The sequence below is a fragment of the Podarcis gaigeae genome (genome assembly GCF_964106915.1).
Source record: "Podarcis gaigeae genome assembly, chromosome: 1".
NCBI lineage: Eukaryota > Metazoa > Chordata > Lepidosauria > Squamata > Lacertidae > Podarcis > Podarcis gaigeae.
Window position 1 is genome coordinate 110660385 of NC_139678.1, and position 17262 is coordinate 110677646.

Below are 17262 nucleotides of genomic sequence, written 5' to 3' on the forward strand. Positions count from 1 at the left end.
TTAAGACTCTTGAAGCTTATTGCTGCATATATTTTACCTCCCTCTTCTGGTTTCATTCTCTCTGCAGATGCAGTAAAGAAGGAGAAACTAGTGAAGCTGTGTCAGAATACAGACATCTCATTGGTTGTGAATTGCATGGAACATGCCTTAATGAGCAAATATCCAAAGGCCCGGTACAGTGCAGGCATGGATGCTAAGATTCTTTGGCTACCACTTTCAAAAATGCCATCGTTTGTGCAGGACTTTGTACTCATGAAGAACAAAGTTCAGCTGCTTGACCCAAATGCTGTGTAAAATTGCATCCGAAAAAACTCCAGCTCGTGCTTTTTCAAGCTGTGCGTACCGAACAATGAAGATGAATACATCTGTTTTCACAGGTGATCAAGCATCCAGAGATGTTGGCAATAATTGCTTCTCTTTTCTTGTTTACCCCTTTTTTTAAAAAGCAGTTGTCATAAGGACTGCTTTGCCCAGTGGTAGTGAAGGCAGATCTAGATGACTCAGGCTTAGCATTTGCCAACTCAAATAAATCTTAGTGAATCGACCGGTCAAATATTGTTCGAGTAATAGTTTGAAATTATTAGTTTGTCAGAATGTTGTCAAAGTACACAGATAATTATGCCCGTTGCAAATACTACAACCTGTTAACAGAGCCTGGTCCCTCCTAAGAGCTCTACCCAACACCTGGGAGGTATCTCTTTCTCCTCGCACAGAAAATACTATCGACTTGTACTATTGACTTCCCAGGAACTTATGACTTGTCCCATTTTTCCTTAACAAACATTTTATGGTGCTAAATGCCTCTGAGCATATTTTGGCTCTCTTTTCTTCCCAAAGGCAATAGATCCTTTGGGGGGGATGGCTTCCAAGGGCCCCTGAGCATGTATAGAACATCTTTCCTTTCTGACGAATGTGTTCCCTTGCGTATCTGAAGATTGGAAGCACATATCCCATGCCCTACCCCCAGGCTGCTTGGCTAGGGTGGTCTATGGGGAGGCTAGTAGAGCAGAAGTGTGCCAACTCCTTCCTGAATGAGTGGCTGGCCTGGCCGGCCCATGAGGCAAGCTGAGACTCTCAAATCAGTGGCCAAATGTCCTGGGCCGGCCCTAATGAGCAATGAGTGATCCTGACTCTTCCAAAGCTGTACGCCAGCTCCCTCTGCAAATAAAGCGAGATGAGCGCCGCAACCCCAGAGTCGGCCATGACTGGACCTAATGGTCAGGGGTCCCTTTACCTTTACCTTTACCTTGTAGATGGTTCATCCAAGGGTTTATAAGTGTTGAGCAGTAGGAGACATAAAGATTCTGCTGCATGGTGGGCATACACTTTCAGTTGTCTTCGACTTTTCAGTGGGGGGAAAAAGAGGACCTTGGGGCTGAACTTCAATCTGCAAACCAGTTCTTTGTGTGGCTTATAAAATTTACCTGTGGGTGGTTTACCTTGCAGGGAGGGGGTTATTTTTGGGGGGGGTTGGTTGTTCTTGTTTCTATTATGCATTTTGTGTTTTGTCTTCTGTTTTTGTATTGTGAACTGCGCTGAGATCTCAGCAGTTCTCAAACCATGGGGCAGGTTTCTCTTCAAGTAAATAGGTCACCCTATTTACGGTGGTGTTGGTGCTAGATATTCCAGAGAAGGACAGAGTCCTGAGACAGGTGAATCCTCCTCTTCCAGCTTTGATCCAAAATCTGGGTAAGTGGGTGGGCAGCTGGGTGGGGTGTAACTGTCAGGAGCTGGTCCTACGCTCAAGTAGGACCCTGGCAGAGACACATGCCCAACTGGCATGTTCTCTCCCTCCTGGTCAATCGTTCGGGAGCTTCAAAAGCTTTCTTCAGCCCGAACATCACAGCGACCGATGCCAACAGACATCGGCACACTTAGGGAGCCGCTGAGTCTTTGCAGCTTGCGTAACAGACCTCAGCATTTTGGCTAATCTACTTTATTTACATATAAACACACATGGAGCACTGCAACATGGATCCCTCTCTCTCTAGCACCAGACAGCAAAGATAAAAAACAAAGGACAATAGTCCCACTTCATGAAACACAGTAACACAAACATCCTGTCTCCATCACTTCCTACTCTGTGGAGTCAAAACATCCACTGTCATGTGATAGACAACAATCCTATGACTGCAATCATGGAGCACGAATTCTAACAGTAACTGCATCCTCACTCCAATTGCTTTGTAGTAATTATACGTGTGTGTGTGTGTGTGTGTGTGTGTGTGTGTGTGTTTAGGAGGGGTGAGCAACATATCCTATTGTATTCTTCTAAGGCCAGTAGTACCCCAGTCCACACATCTGTGATCACGACTGTAGAACACGAAAAGCTCTGTGTGTTCACATTTGAAACAGATTATTAGTGTTGCATTAGGAGAGCTTGCAAGGTAGAGTAAATTCAGAACGGCAATGTGAGTGGACAACTTTCAGTTGTTTGAGGAAAGCTCCTCAAATAGCAGCCAGTATAAAAACATCTGTCCAGTCTAATTTTTAGAGTCTGTTAAAGCTAAAATAGCCATTTTAGTGCATCTCAGAGAATTATCATATGTATTGTATTATTGTTTTTTCCGTGCAGGAGTCATTAATTTATTGTGTGTTACAAACTATACTGTTCTGTATTTCAATATTACATTATTTGTACACTGTAAATATTGGTAACGTTTTGTTAGAAGCAACATACTTGTCCCACACAATGGTATAATGTTTATAATTGTTCCTTCCAATGGACATAAGGGCATTCATAGAATAAATACTTGAAGACTATCAGAGTAATGTGCCTGAAGTGCAATAGGTTTATCCAATGTTAGTCCTAAACAGAGTAGACCCACTGAAATAAATGGACCCAAGTTAGCCATTTCTATTAATTTCAATGTGTTAACTCTGAGTAGGGTTACAGACTAATGGATTTTGGAGTGGGCTCTATGAAATTTTACTTTTGTGTCTTGTTAATATTTCTACCTCAGTTTAGGCATGGCAAAACCACTGAAGCTATTTTTTTCTTTTCCGTTTTGCACTTTCCATGCAATGGGCAATTGTGTTTGCTTGTTTCCTCTGTCATTCATGAAAGCCTTTGGTGGGTTTACATGCAAAAAGCTTGTGATTCTTAACTGCTCAGTGCTGTTTAAATAAACATACCTTTCTCCCTTTGGAATCATCCTATATATACTAATAGTGAAGTCTGTTCTATAAGTGCTTGTCCTTATATGGCCAAAACAGTACCATCCCCACAGAAGAGGGGAGGTATCAGCACACTTGGTGTTACCCCTTTGCAAAAATAAATGGAGAGGATAATCCCAAAACAGGCCAATATAAATAGTGGTTTAATTTACTCTCTAAAATAAAGCCTTAAATTAGTCCATATGTTTCTATAATACTGATATGCAATGGTTTCTTGTGGAATAACAGAATTTCCAGTTAATATAAACTTCCTTTTGATCTATTTTGAGAATCAAGGCCAGCCAGTTGTCATGTCAAATAAGTCTTTGGGCTGATGGAACTACAAGTTTCAGGGTGTGTAATATAGTCATGGGATGGCCCCATGAACTTACTTGCCACTGGTTGGTTTCATGGTGACCTGAAAGCCTGATCACTTTTGGTTTAGCCCCAAGGTTGGAGATCTCATGCCTACCTTCAGGAAATCATGTTATGTAGTACCCAAAGTACTTAACTATTCTTATTAGGCTACTTCATTAATTACTCTATTTGAGAAACAGAGATCTGTGGAAAAAAAGAGCAAGATTTTTGGGGAAATTCTCAAGGAATTCACCAAATTCACTTTCCATGTGTCTATGTTTAGATCCTATATAGCCTTATTATCAGGGGCAGCCCACCTATGAGGCAAGGTGAGGAGACGGCCTCAGGCAGCAGGATTCACAGGGTCATCAGATTCCAATGTAGATCTTTATTTCCCCCTTGTTCCTGATGTAGATCTTCACCCACCCCCTTCTTCCCTGGCAAGGAGGGATTCCATTTTGTGGCTTGCCTCAGGTGCCAAAATGCCCTGGGCCAGTCCTACTTATTATTATTACCTTTGCTGGAAATCATTTTAAACATCTGATAATAGGCTTCAGAATAATAGTGTCTTTCAAGCAAACCTAAGGTTTAGCTCCATTGCTCAGGCTGGTGAAAATAAAGCAAGTGTCCTTTTTCACAGTTAATAAGTAACTTACAAGCCTCCCATTTGCAATGCGTTATGCTGCCCACAGAGTAAAGAACTCTAGTCCATCTGTCTGCCTTTGGTGCTGTTTTGGGTTGTATAAGGCAAGACAAACAGTCTTTAAAAAGGAGCTAGAGATTAATGACCAAACACACATTTCCTCTCTTTTGAAAAACTCCAGTCAGTAACTAGTGATCCTGTTGTGTAATAACATTAGTCTGTTATCTCCCCATGAGCAAATCACCACTAAGCTCTGCTATTCTGACAACACTGAAAACTTGTTGAAGAACATACAAAGGAAACAAGTACCTGATTTCAGACATCCCTCCTCACTAATAATAATAATAATAATAATAATAATAATAATAATAAATATTATACCCCACCCATCTGGCTGGGTTGCCCCAGTCACTCTGGGCATCTAACAACACATATAAAAACATAATAAAATATCAAACATCAAAAACTTCCTGATACAAGGCTACCTTCAGATGTCTTCTGAAAGGTGTATAGTTGTTTGTTTCCTTGACATCTGATGGGAGGGCATTCCACAGGGTGGGTGCCACTCCTGAGAAGGCCCTGTGCCTAGTTCCCTGTAACTTCTCTTCTCGTAATGAGGGAACTGCCAGAAGGCCCTCAAAGCTGGACTGCAGTGTTCAGGCTGAAGGGCAGGGGTGGAGACGCTCCTTCAGGTTTTATGTTCTATCAGTTTTGATAGTAACAACCCCTTGTTTGATAGGACAGGAGAACTGCCCAGACCTCACACTGCCCTGGATGGAAGTAATTTGCATGTATCTGTGCATTGAGTCTGGCACTCCCTTGAATAAAGGAAGCTTCCTAAAAAAAAAAAAATCCTCAGAAATTTCAACCCCAGGATCGCCGTCCTACGCATGTCTACTGGGAAGTAATTTCACCTCATTCAATGGGATTTTCTTTCAGGTATATGTGTGCATAATACAGATTGGCAACCTGTTATAAGGGGTCACATGTGACTTGAGCTTCACTTTACATGGCACCCCTCCCCCGCCACCAGCACCTTCCAAAGCTACCCAATTCTTCCATCCCATCAGTGTCCTCCCCCCCCCCCCGTCCTGTTCATTTTCTTCTTATTTTTCATTGATTTCTTTTTAATGGTTTTTTAATGCATGCATTCTTGGAGAAGACTTATTATCTGGAGCTATTCCAATCAGTTTCAGAACTGAATCAGTCTTGGTCTCTATCAAGAGACAGAGACAAAGAGACAGGGGAAATGAGACCTTGTTGCTGCTGCATCTTGGGCGTTTGGTGGCTTTGGACACCATCAATCATGCCATCATTTCTGAGTCAGTAAATTGGGGTGGATATTGGAGGCACTGTTTTAAGGCGATTCTGGTCCTACCTAGAGTATCATGTCCAGAGAATAGCACCAAGGGAGAGCTCCCTGGCCCCCTGGTATTTGCAGTATGGGGTGCCACTGGGTACCAAACTCTCCCCAAATTCTCCGTGCTGCTGCACTCAGGGCCTGCTAGTGACCTTCCAATAAGCAAGTGGTTGGTTACTGAGAGTGCAGGATGCTGGACTTGGCCTGATACAGCATGGCTCTTGTTGTTGTTGTTGTTGTTTTCCATCTATGTAAAGCCAGTGGGAGCAGTCATTAGGAGTTTCGGGACAAGGTGCCAATCATTATGCTGACGACACCCAGCTTCGTTTCTCGATAATATCTGAGTCAGGTGTGGCTATGTAAGCACTGGATGAAACAGAGGGCTGGATACGGGCCAATAAACAGTTTCAATCCTTTCAAGATGGAACTGCTGTAGATGAGAGACGTGCCAGTTGCCTGTTCGGGATGAGGATGCGTTCCCACTAAAGGAACAGATCAGCAACTTCATGTGCTCCTAGATCCAGATTTGACTACGTGATCTCAGTGGTTTAAAAGTTTGTTTGTAATGCCCAGTGCTATCTTTCTAGAAAAGGAGGTAACAGAACTAGGGTTGGTATATCTCAAAAAGTAAAATTCCTGACACCCGCAAAATTGTTGCACTTTTTTGGGGAACAAACCCAAATTGTTAAGGGGAACCTCCCCCCCCCCCAAAAAAAATTGTGATTTTAAGCTTTTGGAGCTGTTTCCACTGCTTCCCCCATACATACGGGTTTTCCCTGACATTTTTCTGTTTCAGCAAAATTCCCCCCTGACACCATTTTTATACCCAAAAATCAGGACGTCAGGAATTTTCCACACGTATGTCAAGTCTAGCTGGAACTCGCCATGAACACCTCCCTCATTCTCTTAGAATGGTAATGGCACCCACCTAAGAGGTGCTGGAACTGAGTTCTGGCAAGTTCTGGCTGAAAAAAACCCTGGTTATACCACATAGATCTATTTACATGATTATTCAGTATAAAAGTTGAATTTTTTTTAAGTAACCCCATAAAATTTTGTGGTGCTTACTTTTCTGGAGACCTCCATAGGACTGGAAAGTCTAATCTGATGTAGCCATGATGAAAATCAAAACAGGGCAGCCTTTATTCTAGATTAGTTAATTTATTCTAGATTAGTTAATCCAGTTAATCCAGACTTTTGTCACTGGTTCTATGCATTAGCAGCCTGACTGTGCCACTACAGTGGTACCTTGGGCTACAGATGCTTCAGGTTACAGACTCCACCAACCCAGAAATAGTAGCTAAAGTGGTGCTTCAGGTTAAGAACAGTTTCAGGTTAAGAACAGACCTCCAGAATGAATTAAGTTCTTAACCCGAGGTACCACTGTATTAGCATGAGGCTCCTGATGGATTATCCCTGAGGGAATGTAGGTCTCAACAGAGGCAGACAGACAGACAGACAGACAGACAGAGGTTCTTTCCCCTGACTGTCTTTCTGGAATTAGTAAAGGTAAAGGTAAAGGTACCCCTGCCCGTACGGGCCAGTCGTGACCACTCTAGGGATGTGCACTCATCTCGCTCAAGAGGCCAAGAGCCGGCGGCGTCCAAAGACACTTTCGGGTCACGTGGCCAGCGTGACGAACCTGCAACTGGCGAGCCAGCACATTTATCTACTTGCACTTAGGGGTGCTTTCGAAATACTAGGTGGGCAGGAGCTGGGACCGAGCAACGAGAGCTAACCCCATCGCAGGGATTCGAACCGCCAACCTTACAATCAGCAAGTCCTAGGCATTGAGGTTTTACCCACAGCGCCACCCGCGTCCCCTTTCTGGAATTAAATGTTGAATAAAAGTACATTATCTTTCATTAATGACTGCCAATTAGTGAAGTTTGTTCATCTGTGCAATGAAGGCTGAATACACACTATATTTTTTAAAGTACATTCAAAGAATCATGGGAACTGTAGTTTACCTCACAAATAGCTATAATTCCCAGCACCCGTAACAAACTATGGATATGTGCTTTGAGGCTGTGATGTGTTCATAGCCAAAGAATCAGCGAAGATTTGTTTATTTTCAAGAGATGTCTAATTCTTTATTCTTTTTTTTATAATAATTTTTATTAAGGTTTTCCAAATTAAAACAAATTAAAACAAATTAAATCCAATTTATAAACTTTTTGCCAATAACCAGGACTTCCCCTCCCTACCCCCTCTTGTGTTCCAAATCTTCCAAAAAAGCAATTAAATTCAACAAGTTCTTATCCCCAAATTACACTCATCATCAATAACCCAATTTATCCAGATTCCCATCCCCTAAGATCGATCTATTCCCTTCCACGAGTTTCCCCCTTTCAAACATAGTACAGATGGAAATAAGATAAATATGAATAGTGATTTTACAGCCTTTGGATTCCAATTTTCCCTCCCCTCTTTCCCCTTTGCGTTTCACCTATCCCTCTACTTCTAATATCTTCCTGGAGTTCCCACATTACACTATGTCCCTCAGGTTCTTTGCCAGTCTTTGATTACGGGTGTCCAATCGTAGAAGGAGTCTATCAAAAAAAGGGGCCCATTTCTTCTATCCAGGTTTTTATATCCAGGAGTAAAAACTCCAATTTTGTTTCCATAAGCTTGTCAAACCTGAATATCCCAAATGTTCCCTCTCCCAGTTCTTTCCAGTTCTTGTTATTTCCTTGTTCTTGTCAATCATTCTCCTCCTTTTTATTTCTCTGTTCTCCCACAGAAATGTTCTTTTTCCAAAAGTTTCTAGTGTCTCTGCAGAGGCTTGTTATTCATGGAGCAAAGCATTGCATCATGTTCCTTTCATTTTCCAACAAATAGTTCCATTGTTTCCTGTAGTGTATAGACCTCTGTAGACAAAATAATGTTCCATTCCTGCAGTTTCCCAGGAGATTAAAAGTTCCATTCAACTGTTCAAGTTTCCTGTCAAAAACACATGCAATATCCCTCGGCTCCTCTAGGTGGATTACAGTAGCAAAGTTCCCTTCCAGAATCACATCCACCAGTCCAAGTAGCTTGTTAACCGATATTTAAAACAGTTTATATTCAATTTATAACAAATATAACCGGCAAAGTCCTCATAACAAAATCTCTATTTTAATCTTCCTTTTTGACAGCTCTTTGACAGCTGTCAAAACCTCCATCGCTTTTCTCCAGGCAGTTTCACGAATCGCTCCAGGGATTCCGGGGGGGGGGGGTTGCTTTTTTTTAAAACAATTCCACTTTTCTCCTCCAGCTCAATCTTATAATTTTCCCTCGCGAAGTTGCTGATTCGGCAAGATAAGGTTACACTCGATCTTAGTTGTCCAGTCCTTTGTTTTGGCTCTTCTACAATTTAGGGGTGGGCTGACTTCCTTTTTTCCGCCTCCCCCGTTCGCTCCGAATTTTAAAAATTTATCCCTTTTTTTTTTTTTAGTCCATATTCCAATTACTCACGGGTTCTTCTTTAGTGCCAAATTTTCAATAGAAGAAGTCAGCGCTCTCCGCCGGATGGCATGCGGCTGCGCTCGGCAGGGATAGCAGAGAACTCAAAGCACCACGCTTCTCCCCGGCACCCAATCCGTAGCCTTTAAAAAGGCTCCTTCACGAGTCGGGAGAGCGCTAACGGTGCCAGCCGAGTCTCCATGTCCACGGCCTCCTCTGGCCGTGGTTTTTAAGGGTCCCCGCATCGCCGGTGCGGTAGGACCCAGCCCCTGCCAAGCCGGCTCCCTCCGGAGCTCGGAGGGAGTCCGCCATTCGGCGATGGCGCCGACCCGGAAGTCCCCTAATTCTTTATTCTGAGTAAAGATGATAAATTCTTATAGACAGAGGACATGGTTATCAACAGCTGCTTCTACTCTCAGATATATTATGCCTCTGAATCCCAGTCGCTGGGAATATCCTATGTCCAGAAACAGTGGTGCTGTCGTGGCCTGACTTTGAGGCAAAAGTCCAGGCCCCACTCAGCTGAGCATCATTATTACCACATTATGAAATAAGGGCATCTTACAAACAGAAACAAAAAATCCAGGTATGGGAAACCTTTGGCCCTCCAGATATTGCTGAACTACAACTCCCATCAGCCCCAGCAAGCATGGCAAATGGCCTAGGATGATGGCAGTTGTAGTTCTGCGACATCTAGAGGGCCAAAGTCTTCCCACAGCTGGTCAAAAGAGTCTCCTTATGTAGGCTTGCCATATGTCCTCTTTTTCTAGGGCACACCCTCTTTTTCAGGAGTATGTAAAATGAGAGTCGTCATAGCGACACATAGCTAAAAGTAGAAGTTGGCAAATGTGTCCTCTATTTTGCTCTTCAAAATATGGCAGCCTTGATAGTTGAAGCTGTGTGCATTAGCACGCATTCCCATCGAAAGAGGTGGGTCTCCATAAGGTCATTCTGTTCAGAGTCTTAAATTATCTAACCACTTAACTGTTCAGAAGCACTTTGGGAGTTCCACAGAAATCACACACCTATTTCTTCGCCATAAGATGACACTTACCTCACAAGACATATTTTTACAAAGTGAGACCAAGCAGTAGGTGAGTCACATTCCTACGTGGCGGAGCATAAATGAGTATAAGATCTAGCCAACTGATTATGTGAGCCAATTCTATGAATTCAAGATCCAATCTTCATGGGTGTGACCCAAACTTGACTACCAGTGATAAGAAGGCAAAACAGAAGGTGCAGTTTAACTAAACACTAATTTTAGTCATTCTCCCACAGCATTGAGTATGTTTATATAATAAATCTCTCATTCATTATACAATGGGCTCATGAAAAACTACAAAAAACTTCGAGGCCCATAGAATATATGTTTGCAGTATGCATAGCAAATCTTTCATGCTGCACTTGTATTTTTCATCTGAAACTAATTACATTTAGCAGCCCTGCACATGCACAATATCTTTGATTGTCAAGTGTCTTGTGTTTCCATGTTAAATTTCATAGGTAAGAATGTTCCTGAGGTAAATATTTTAATGCGTTATTCACAGACATTCCAGGAGCTGTAGACAGAGTTCCAAAATCAGATAGGACTTACAGAATCATTGAGAAATGCTGACTTTTCGAGAACTGCTCTCTATAGGGATGGAAAGATGTGACCTTCCAGATTTTGTTAGACTACGGCTCTCATCTCACCTGACCATTGACCATTTTGGTGCTGATGGGAGTTGTAGTCCACAACATCTGGAGAGTCACAATCCCTGCTATAGATAAGAAGCTGACAGACTTCTCGTTCTTGCTGAATAAATGTTGCGACACCAGCCCACACTCTGCTTAAGCAATTTCCATGATTGCTTCAGTCATTTCAGTTCCGTTGAGTTTTCTTTCGAGCTCTGAAGAAACCAGAGTGTTATCTCAGGCACAGGTGAGATGTTATTCTGTTTTGGAAGTTTTCTTTTGACTAACAAATGAAGTCATTTGTAAATCTGTATTGCTAGTAGCTATAAACCATTGCAAAAGCAGTAAAATGCCTACTAGCACAGACACGACATAGCTAAATATACTATCTGTTTAAAAGACAATCAAAATTAAAATGAACTCCGAAACTTCCTGAGGTTGCTGTTAGATTTAGCTGCTGAAATAAATGAATCACTTTGACAAGCCATTTGGTTCAAAACTCTCACTCTATTTATTTATTTTTATAAAAAAATATTTTTATTTTATTTTTTGCTGCAACTTGATAGGATAAATATGCATATTTACTGCATAACAAGTAAATCACCATGGGAAGAATTCAGCGTCACACTAATGAGATCTCCTTATCAGTGTGAGCATTTCTGCTTGTCTGGTGGAGCAATTTCCCCCTCTTCCTCAAAGAGAGGCAGACATACTTGCTTGGTCATTTCAGAGTCCAACACACTCAATAAAACTAGCTTTCCCCATACTCATTCTCCAGAGCTTCACATCAGATCAAGAGTTTGTCTCAGAATTTCAAATTGCCGTTGGTGCCATGGCTATAATAAATGTTGTGCGGATGCCTGATTATCATCTTCCAAAGCAACTACAGTGGTACCTCAGGTTACAGACGCTCCAGGTTACAGACGCTCCAGGTTACAGACGCTCCAGGTTACAGACGCTTCAGGTGACAGACTCCGCTAACCCAGAAATAGTACCTCGGCTTAAGAACTTTGCTTCAGGGTGAGAACAGAAATTGCGCAGCAGCGGTGCAGCGGCAGTGGGAGGCCCCATTAGCTAAAGTGGTGCTTCAGGTTAAGAACGGTTTCAGGTTAAGAATAGACCTTCAGAACAAATTAAGTTCTTAACCCGAGGTACCACTGTACTCTATTCCGAACTTAAAAATGGAAAGCGTAATGCTGGTGGTCAACAAAAGAGGTTTAAAGACTGTCTCAAGGCAAATCTAAAAAAAAGTAGTATAAACACCGACAGCTGGGAAACACTGGCCTGTGAGTGCTCCAGTTGGAGAACAGCCTTTACCAAAGGTGTCATGGACTTTGAAGACACTCGAACTCAGAATGCAAGGGAGAAACATGCTAAGAGGAAGGCACGCTTGGCAAATCCACACCGTAATCAACTCCCACCCGCGAACCAATGTCCCCACTGTGGAAGGATGTGTGGATCCCGAATTGGCCTCCACAGTCACTTATGGACTCGTTGTTAAAACAGTGCTTATGGAAGACAATCTTACTCGGCTACGAATGATCACCAAGCGAAAGAGAGAAGTAATGATACCCTCCCTACATGTGTTGTTTCTCAAATTTTCAAATATGTAGCCAGGTTCTACTATTCAAGTCCAAAAACCTGCCTGCCAGATAATGAATGAAATAGTTTATTGGGGATGCTGTGCAGTTAACACCCACAAGATGGCAAGTCCCTCAAATCATTTCTTAATCTATTTATTCTTTGAACAGTACAGGGAGGAGATCTGCACACAAATGAGCAGGGGGCAGCTTTCAGATTTCAAAAAGTTATTCTAATTTGAATTGGCACTCCTTCTGTTGGCAGCTGAGGTGGGAGAAGCACGCATTAAGGATATAAATCAGGCTAAGCCTGAGTGAAAGGGTCATCTGGGGTCACTGGCATTAAGATATCCACTGTCTCAAGGACCTGACTAGTGCCAGTAAATGCCTGGAAGAAAATCACAAGACTGCCAGAAAGATGGAACTGTGCAGATGCTACTGAGAAGCCTCATGAGTTGAAATCCCAACTACCATCCATTCTGAAACTAGCATAAAACCCGAGAATTGAGTGTTCTGACCCTGCAATGAGCTGGAGAGACATCTCTGCAGAGTGTAAGTACAAGTCACGGAACAAAACCAACGCCTTGGCAAAATGGTTCAGAAGATATCGCAGTCAGTGTATTGACAGGTGACTATCATATATAGGCTGAATAATCAAAAATAGGCCCCACTCTATGAGTATTGTATAGATGATGATGGTGATCTTCATTTTATTTAATTTATTGATATTGTTGCTGCTGCTGTTACATTAATATACAGTCTCTCTTCTACCATGGAACCCAAGGCAATGTCAGTGTCTTTCTTAGATAGTCACCCCAGGAAAGTGGTGGCCTCAGATATCGTCAGACCAGGCCCTGAGATTTGTTCATTGGTGATTCCTAAAGTAAGTGTATTTAGGCTCGGTGTCTTGCTCTTTCAAGGGAACAATCCTCAGTCCAGTGGGACCTGCTCACAAGTAAGCGCACATAAGGCTGAAATCCTTACCAAAACAATTATGGATGTGCCTTAATGATTCTGCCTGAGCTCCCTCCCCCATGACTTAAAGCAGGTCTGCTCAGTTGATGACCCAGCAAGCTAATTCTACCAAGAGCTTGATAATGGGGATCCTGCCTGGGGTGGCATAGACAGGATGTCAAGGACCTGGTATACCACCGTCAACAGCTGCTGGGTGAGCTATGTCTGGCTCAGTGGATCATGAAATGGGCAGTCCTGATTTAAATTCCCCTTTATCTTTGGCCTGCATTTCATGTGGCTGCTGTAATTGGTGCTCTCCTTGAGCCTGCTGGGTATAATTAGTTTTCTATCTGACAGAGATTTAAGAGATAAAAGACTCATGGAGATAGATCCATAGGTACTCAATTGCAATGCCTTACTAGTATCTTATGCTGATGACACCCCATGTGAAAATCAGCATAAGAATTTCCTGGTGAATTTCCTGGTGGGAGGATAAGTGGAGATACCTGTGGTGTTCCTTAAATAATTTATCAAGCATTTCTACCAAAGTATCAATGTGGGTATCGCTTTGAGGTAAAGCTTTTTTCTGGCCCCATTTATCACTAGCATGTGCCACTCAGAATGTGGCTTTACTCACTTCTGACATCAAGTGTTTAGGGAAGCACCGAAGGACCACATATTTCTGCCTCTTTCTTCTTGAGTTTTGTTCTGCTGATGGTTTGTGTGCTGTGTCTTTGTATTTTTTTAGGGTGAACGTTTGTGATTTATTTTTACTGGCTCCTAATTTTTTTTTTTTTGTGCTGTACTGTATTTTAATTGTATGACACCTTGGGAGGGTTTAAATAATTACTGTAAATCAGGGCATTTTTTCAGCCGGAACTTTCCGGCCCCTCTCAGGTGGGCGCCATTGCCATTATAAAAGAATAAGGGAGGCATTCATGGTGAGTTCCGGCACCAATTTTTTTTTAGCGAAATAGCATTGCTGTAAATGTTTCTGGCTATATTTGCTGACTTTATTGCTTACAACTTTCCTGTGTAACTCTAACAACATGCCAAGATATCATCATTACATCACCTCACAATTAAGAGCATTCATTTGCCCAAGCAAACATGTGTTTTGCATGCTTCATATACAAAGATGTGCAGATAGAAAACTTCCTTGGCATCACTTGCTGAATAAACACTGTGACACATTTTTGTTACAATGGTCAGGCTAATGAAAGGCAGTCAAGAAAGAAAGAGAAAGAGAGAAAGAAAGGCACTCTCACACCATGCTAAATCAAGTCTCTGATAGATCAGACTATAGATTGTCAGTACCAGTATCAGCATACAAAACACAAAGCAGAGGGGTCATTATACTCACCAAAAAGAGCCCAAAGTTTGCGGTTTGCTCAGGGTTGCGATCTGTTTCCATTGCAGAATGGCATTGTGGGAAGTAACAGAAAGAACACAGTCCTCCACATCACTTGAGAGCCATCAAACTCCCCTCCCCTCTCCCTTCACTATCCTGTGTTCATCATTGCCTTGAATACTAATGAATGTTCACCACAATGGGCACTGCCCCAACTGCTAACTGAGCTCCCTTTTTTCACGTTGAAGGGTTTTTCAGATGGGAGTTAGTGGCCAATATAGAGCAGATGCCATCTTGAAAGCAGCAGAGAACTATTGCGAAACTGCTGTGGAGGAAACTGCTCCTCCAAAGCATGTTACTCTTGGATACTATTCAGGTTGTGCCAGAAGTCTCTAGCTGCCAACTTATACTGACGGGAAGATTCAATGAAACTGGAACGGGAAACAAAAGCCTCTGTGAAGTGCCCAAGTTGACAGGAATGGTGAGCACTTGTGGCAGATAGGTCCACACACTGCTGTCCTGATGTTGTTTCAGATGGCGGACAGATAGGGATGATGGCTGTCATCCTTTCCATCGCGGTTTGCTGGTTCATCAGAGACTGCCTAAAAGTGGAAGGACTGAGGGGGAAGTATATTGTCATCACTGGATGCGACAGTGGCTTTGGCCATGCCCTGGCTAAGTACCTCGACCAGAAAGGATTCCGCATCATTGCTGCATGTCTCTCAAAGGAAGGGAGCCAGGAGCTACTAGCCAACACTTCCTTGTCATTGCAAACTGTGGAGCTTGATCTAACGGACCCTGGCAGTATTGACAAGGCTGTGGAGTTTGTCCGGGCAGAAACTGAGGGTGTAGGTAAGCAGCCTATAGAACACAGCCTTGCTTTCAAAAGACAGGGGGCACCTCGAGGCAACCTGAATTGAGCATCCATTCAGAATGGTTTGCTCAAAACTTGTCCAGATGGTCTACAACGTCTGTGGGGTTTAAATGACATACGCTATTTCTTGAACATTAAGCCTGATTTGAGGCACCTGGGCTCCAGAATTCCCTACGTATATGCATTTTAGATTCATTTCAGTTTTTAAAACACAATTATACACAGTGCAAAATGTCAAGATAAAAGTATTGTTCATGTGATATCATTTACTTCTGCTAGTGTAAGAATACATAGTGTAACAAATTACAGCCAGAAATTTTTCATATATAGATATATAGTGTAACAATCTGAGGTCAGGACAAGTCTCCAAACCCACATTACCAGTTCATTCTCTGATATCCTTTCCATGCTTCTTCACATTTTTTTTTTTTTTTATTCCTAAAATACTCAAACAGGACTGTATGGCTTGGTAAATAACGCTGGGAGATCCATACCCATGGCCCCCACCGACTGGATGCAGCTGGATGATTTCTACAAAACCCTGGATGTCAATCTAATGGGGCTGATTGGGATTACCTTGAAGCTCCTCCCCCTCCTGAAAAAAAATAGAGGAAGGATTGTCAACGTGTCAAGTGTTCTGGGTCGCCTGGCATTTCTAGGGGGCGGCTATTGTGTGTCGAAATGGGGAGTGGAGGCATTCTCTGACACTTTGCGGTGAGTTGCCGTGGACTTGTGGGTGACAGATGGTAGATTACTACTGTCTCTGTGATCATAGAGTTGTAGAAGGGATCCCAAGGATCATCGAGTTCAACCCCCTGAAATGCAGGCATCTCAACTAAAGCACCCGGGACGGATGGCCACCCAACCTCTGCTTAAAAACCTCCAATGGAAAGAGGGTTCACCACCTCCTGAAGGAGTCTGTTCCACTGTCCAACAGTTCTTACTGTCAGAAAGTTCAATCACATCTGTGACTGCCTGCAACTCAGGCTGAACTGACTGAAAAGTATAATTGTGGGTTCACGTGGAAAAGAAGACAGGAAGGCCAAAACTCATTTGTCACAACAACTATTTATAATAGGCAGTTGTAGGATTACTGTGGAAGAGGATGCATCATGGCTACAGCGTGGAAAAAGCTAAGTCAGGAGCATTTGCTTCCTGTAAGGGTGGCACAATCTTGGATTTGCAGGAGGCAATATGCAGGCACAGATTCCACCTACAGGACACCATTCTGGGTGAGAAGCCAACACGCCAGCACTGTCTGCTTGACATGCATAAGGTCCCATGTTCAATCCTCAACATCTCTGGCTAAGAGGATCTTGGGTAGCAGCAGGTGATCTTAATCTCTGGTATAGCTTGATCCCATTTATTCCAATGGGAAGGGAACCATAAGCAAACAAATAAGACTCACGTGGCCTAACTTTTACCATTCTTTTATTAACATCCAGCAGGACATTGCATATGCCACGTGCATCCTCTTCAGTTTCACCTGCCCCACAGCCTTAAGATTGCACCATGAACTGGATTGGTAAAACCCACCACAAACTGATGAGTTTTTTAAATTTTTCTCTTAGGAGGGATATGCATCATTTCGGAGTAAAGGTGAGCATTATCGAGCCAGGATTCTTTAAGACAGGAGTAACTAATATAGGGGACATTGAGAGAGACCTACAAAGACTGTGGAACCAGCTGACTCCAGAGGCCAGAGACTCCTACGGGGAGAAATACTTCCTTGATTGTAAGTGCAAATGTCCAGCACAAAAATTTGGGATGGTTTGAATGCCTGCATTTTATTCCAATTATGTGATGATTTCTGCAAGGATTACTTGACGTTATACCAAACTTAAATGTTTTGAAAATTAATCATTT

At 42.6% G+C, this 17262-nt stretch overlaps 1 protein-coding gene across 1 annotated transcript in view; it reads left to right on the forward strand.

The window, feature by feature from the left end:
* Positions 1-17262, forward strand: part of DHRS9 (dehydrogenase/reductase 9) — a 28717-nt gene that overhangs the window by 10174 nt on the left and 1281 nt on the right. Inside the window, exons 6-9 of the mRNA XM_083727698.1 lie at positions 68-292; positions 15009-15374; positions 15852-16110; positions 16968-17131. Coding sequence (XP_083583824.1) covers positions 68-292; positions 15009-15374; positions 15852-16110; positions 16968-17131 — 1014 coding nt within the window. The remainder of the gene's footprint in view (positions 1-67; positions 293-15008; positions 15375-15851; positions 16111-16967; positions 17132-17262) is intronic.